Below are 5769 nucleotides of genomic sequence, written 5' to 3'. Positions count from 1 at the left end.
TTTGTTTAACATTGCATTCTTGAATGTACCCTTGTCAACGTTTGTTTAACATTGCATTCTTGAATAAAACTAGCAACACATTACTTTTTGTTTTATTTACTTTAAATAAGTGAGTAGGGAGACGAAAAAATATGTTTTTTGATGCTGAGACTGGACGAGTAGCTCTCGACAAACTGCCGACTTCAAAAGTAGCTCTTGGTTCAAAAAAGGTTGGGCACCCCTGCTGTACACTATCAATGCAGAAACAGAAGAAGAAAACTGACTATTTCCTGAAATATGCTTTCTTTTACAGTAATAAATGTGTCTTTTTCTGGTCAGCATGGATTGTTTTTAATTGTAGTTGATAAAGCAGAATTAAGATTTATGCAGGTATGGTGAAACATTCCTGATCATGTTCATAACCCTAAAAGTCATATCCAAAGATAGATGGTTAAACCTGCCTGAATGTGGATCAGTGTATGCCTGTGTTAATGTCTGTCATATGTGCCATTATGACCTAAAATATAGCTGCCATCTGAAATKAAAATGATTTTGTCCTTCTTCTCTMCAGACMCGACACCATCCCTGTCCCTGCTGATTTTGTGCTCTACCCTGGGTGTTGTGGTAGGAGGTGTTGTGGTCTGCTGGTGCTGCTGGTCACCCGGCTGTTTTGTTTGGCGTATCGGCATCTGCCGCTTTTTGTTCTGTTGCAACTCCACTTGTGCCTCCTGCCAGTTCTGTGCTTACAACTGCATACGCAACAAGGAGCACCGGGTGGCAAAAGTCAGCCCACACACACCAGTCAACATTACTCCAATGGGAACAGCTACCTCTAACAGTACCGAGGAGAACATAACTGCAGTTGCCATGTAGAGCAGAACATCTGTGCAGTTCTGGAAGACAAAGTTGACAATGCAGGGACAAGTAATGGAGATAAGTAAAACTCCTATTAAGGTACAGTATACTGATCTGATGAGGTTCAGTGTGCRATGCTGACTTTACCAGAAAGTAGTGGTGTCTGAGGAGGAATTATCATGTTATTAATGGATTCTGACCAGTCTTGTTAACTCACCTGTCATGCAAAATTATCATTGTCCTTCATCATAAACAGTTAAGTTGTATCCCACTATGCTKTTACAGTTGGAGTCTAGTTGGYRACCAGCATTTGCAATAGYCTTCAAAATATCTCTAAATGTTTGTGGGAGTTATCAATTCCTTACATGACATTGTGTGTAGTACAACCCAAAACAAAATGTTTGTAATGCTTACAGCTGTACCCAGTGCGTTRCTGTCTTAAAAGAGTTTAGGATTAATGACCCCCATTCACATAGCATAATTACACTGTTCTCAAATTACATTACTACACTGTCCAGAAACWATGCGACTATTAGATTACAACATCAAATTGAGGTGCCAAATGTTCCTACTCCTACACAAGACTATCATTCACTAATCACACTCTATTGCACAAAATGAAAGGCCAAGATCCGACAAAGCTTATCCACATTCTGGCCAAGGAACTGCATCATAAAGTCCCAATATCAATGAAGTTGGGACGTTGTGTAAATCATAGATAAAATGAAATGGAATATAATGATTTGCAAATCATTTTAAACCTATATTCAATTGAATATACTACAAAGACAAAATATTGTTCAAACAGATAAACGTTTTTTTAGCTACAAAAGACTGTGAAAATGAGCCAGTTTTGGAAGACACAAAGTTTGATTAGGKATTAAGGGAGCATCCCCAAAAGACTCAAGCATGCAGTATGCTGCAGCCAAAGTGCCAAAATCGGATCAGATTGCCACAGTTTCATGACAAAAACTGTGTCATTCTGTTCGCATTGTTGACATTTCAAGCCCATGTTGACATATCCTCCCGGGGAATTTTAGATAAACGTGCTAAACGAAGGATTGCAGCTGGGATCCGAAAAGATAAACACAAATTTTTTTGGGACAAGCGGCCTTGAATTTCTTGCTACTTTCAGTCTCACTGCATCTCTGCAGATGGTGAAAAAAAGTACCAAAGTTCCGAATTCCGTGTCTTCTCGCCTCTCGCCGTCTGAAGCTTCACCCAGGTGTATTCCTTACATCGCAGAGGCACGATCCTGGGCAGCATTCTTGTCAGAATCACATCCAGTATGCGACTTATCTCCTCCAGCATCTGAGTCTGTGTGCTTCCAGAGCGGCMGATTCCATYCATTTTCTCTGACAACTTTTCACAGGCCCACACTGTCTGATGGTCAGATGTTCATGGGAGTGTTTGATTATGCTGGAAGTACTCCGATGCTGCATTTTGCTTCAACCACACACTTAAAAAAATAAAACTACTCTCTTCCAAAAGCCAACTGTTGTAGTGTCAGTGAATACATGTTTGTCTCTACATCTACAAATCCAAGTTAAAACTCTTCCAAGCAAAGCAAAAGTCATATATCAACAACTCCCAGAATTCTTTTGGCTTCTCTGGGCCTGAGCTCATCTAAGATGGACTGAACTAAAGTAGAAGAGTGTCCTGTTGTCTGACGAGTCATTATTTGAAGTTGTTTTTGGAAATCATCGACGTCATGTCCTCTGGGCCAAAGTGGAGAAGCACTGTACGTATTGCTATTGCGAAGTTCAAAACCCAACCTCTCTGATGGTACGTGTATGTAGTATGTGTTAGTGCCCATGGCATGGGTAATTTGCACAGCTGTGAAGGCTCAATGCTGAAAGGTACATACAGGTTTTGGAGCAACATATGCCTCCATCCAAGCCACATTTTTTTCAGGGACGTCTGCTTGTTTCAGCAAGACAATGCAAAGCCATATTCTGTCTGTGTTACAACACCGTTCATTCAGCACTCTGAAGCTAATACAGATAAATCAATCTACAGAGACTAATCAATTCTTTAAATCACATCAATACACTGATGGGACAAACATCAGAAGCAGTGGGGGTTCAGTGTCTTGACCAGAGACACTTTGACATGTGACCAAACCGCAGTGGAAGCGAACTGCCAACTCTCACATTAGAGGAATGACTCCTCTAACCACTCAGCTACAGCTGCCCCTACAGGTTAAAAAGAATTTGCAAATYATTGTATTCTGTTTTAATTTATGTTTTACACATCCCACCTTCATTGGAATTGGAGTTGTATACTAGTAAAGATCATCCAGGTCAATAAATCCAAAAAAAGATTAAGAAACAAAAAACTAACCTGAAGTTAAAGATGTTTTGCTTTCCATCCAGGAGGCTTTCTCAATTCAAAATGTCTGGAGTTGTGTGGAGTTCCAAGCTTTATAGACCTTCCTTGTTAGTGCTTAGACTGACATGCAGATTGTTTTGTTTTTTTAACATTTTCTTGGATTGAACTGCATCACAGCAGTGTGGCCTGAACTGTTGTTTGTTCCACACATGAGATACAATCACTTTTATAATTTGGTAAAGCAGATAAACTTTTAACTATAGACTGTCTCAAAGTGTGAATGTGAAAGTTTTGTTTTATTGAGTAAGAATAACTTTTGTTCGAAAAACAAATAGAAGATGTCTTTTTCACTTTAGAATGTCAGCACATTTTGTTTGAACTACCTATGAAGTTTAGGAATAATAAAGTTTTGTGTCAACAGTTTCTTTTTTGTGAACAAACTGTTTTAATCTGTTTTAGAAGAGTTGTGTTTTTGTGATGCTGTGTTTCCAGTAATTTGTGGACCCATGCTGAACAGATGACTTCAAAGTTGCCCTCCTGGTGACAACAGCTGGTCTGCCTCTGAGAAATCTGTTCTAACGTCTTTTTCCTGCAGTTTTCCTTTGTTGTTTGTGAAATTGAAACAATTAAACTACAAAGTCATTCAGCATTTGAATCACTGTATGGAAATTTGTGACCCATCATATCAAAATGAGGATTAAGTCAAATTTGGTCAAAATGGCCTAATTATATTTTCAGATTATTGGCTTTAAAAGCTACATTTTGATACCTGGATCATTCTGTTATTATAATTAAATCCATAAATATGACTTAATTTGTCTTGTTGGTTACAATAATACATAAATATTTGGTCTGAATCCTAATTTTATGCCATTTTAATGAGGATTTTTGATGTCCTCCACAAATTATATTTGAATATTGAGATTTCCCAGCTAAAAATAAACACAGCTTTGCGCAGAGAAAATCCAGACCACTGGATATGAAGAAATCCCTCAAGATGAAAGTTTTGTTTGCCAGTGAACTTACAAGGCCAAACCTGGCAGGGACCCGCACATCAGAGGCAGCTGCAGTCTGTGGCGCCCGGCACAGGTCTCTTATATGGCGGGGGTTGACACCACGCCAGCGGGGATAGCAGGGGCGAACTGGGGCAAAAAAGTGGCCCGGGACTTTAGTAACTGACTGGCCCATTCAAGGTCCGGGCTAGCAGATGATGTCTGCAAATGTGGGAGGCCGATGATGGAGGCGGAAACAACAAACGTCCTCTCAGGGCACAGTACAAAATCTAAGGATGTAATGTTGAGGAATTAGTAAAGTTATTAAGATAGCAGAGCAGCAGTTAGCTCACAGGCATTGACCCTCAGAGTTCCATATGGTCATTTTTAACTCATTTTGATTTTACCCCCCAAAAATAACATTATTATAATCTAATGTGGTATCGTTTTCTTTTTCCTGCACATGAACTGTGTGAATTTCATTTCATTTGAATATACTGTTACTGTATATTAGACCTTCATTCAATAAATAAATACAAATAAAATTAAGTAAAATAAAGTAAAAATCCAAGTGGGCAAAGTTTTTTGTGAAACCCACAAACATTTATGATTTATATTTTTTAGAATTCTAATGTATGATGTAAATTTCTAAAAAAAAAAAACAGCTACTGAGCACAGTTTGGACCTAATCCACACATGATAATGGCTTTTTTTATTTAACAGCTAAATGCATTGTTTTAAAGGTTAGCAAACTAGAAACAAATACAGCCACCTACATGACTACCATCCTCCTCCCGGTCACGTTGTTCTCCAGACATAGGTTYCAGTGAGGAGGAGGATGATGTACCAGCAGAAAATAAATGTCAGTTTGTGACACTTGRCTGAATTTGCTTGTAGACGCTTTTTCTTTTCTCTCAATTTTTGTTCTCCTYCCTTAYGTTTATTCTCCATTTTTGCTCTTCTTATTTTTATTATTCATTTTCTTCTTCTTACTTCTTTTTCCTCTTCTTCATCAAACTTTTCTTCTTCGGTCTTTGTGCTTGGTAAACAATGAATTGGTGCATTATCGCCATCTACTGGTATTGAGTGCAACTATACAACCTTTTTTTTCCTCGTTGCCTGCACCAGCCCAGTGATGCACCGGCCCACTGGGAAAAGTACCGGTACTCCTAATGGCCAGTACGCCACTGGGACAGGGAGAGCTGGGGCCGCGGAGGCGGAAACCATCATCCGAACCGACGACATGTAGGCTACCAGCCAACCTTCAGGAGGGTCACAAGATCGCAGGTGCAGAAAGAGACCAGGTGGGCCCACCACTCCCTTTCCCCTCCGGGAACCCACAGGAAATCGTGCCAAGAGAAAACTTCAACAGTCGACCGCTGCGTTTCCACCGGCGCCGCCACCGGCCTTTACATTGAGGAAGTGGAGCGAGGGTAYGGCATAGGTGAGCAAGGTGTGAATTGAATTTAGGTTAGGGTAAATKGTCAGGGTTAGGATATAAAATTTCCAAAAAATGAATGGAAGTCAATAGAAAGTCCCCACAAGGATAGAGAGACATAGTGTGTGTGTGTGTGTGTGTGTGTGTGTGTGTGTGTGTGTGTGTGTGTGTGTG

The 5769-nt window shown here is 39.8% G+C and overlaps 1 protein-coding gene across 2 annotated transcripts in view; it reads left to right on the top strand.

Annotated features, from left to right (window-relative positions):
* The window catches only part of ldlrad2 (low density lipoprotein receptor class A domain containing 2), a 26983-nt gene extending 23163 nt beyond the window's left edge, over window positions 1–3820 (top strand). For both annotated transcript variants that reach the window (XM_014026380.1, XM_014026379.1), the window contains exon 5: window positions 551–3820. In XM_014026380.1, coding sequence (XP_013881834.1) covers window positions 551–852 — 302 coding nt within the window. In that variant the 3' untranslated portion in view covers window positions 853–3820. The remainder of the gene's footprint in view (window positions 1–550) is intronic.
* The last annotated feature ends 1949 nt before the right edge of the window (window positions 3821–5769 follow it).

This window comes from Austrofundulus limnaeus, unplaced genomic scaffold (assembly GCF_001266775.1).
Source record: "Austrofundulus limnaeus strain Quisiro unplaced genomic scaffold, Austrofundulus_limnaeus-1.0 Scaffold548, whole genome shotgun sequence".
Taxonomy (NCBI): Eukaryota; Metazoa; Chordata; class Actinopteri; order Cyprinodontiformes; family Rivulidae; genus Austrofundulus; species Austrofundulus limnaeus.
This window is presented reverse-complemented; position numbering and strand designations above follow the sequence as displayed.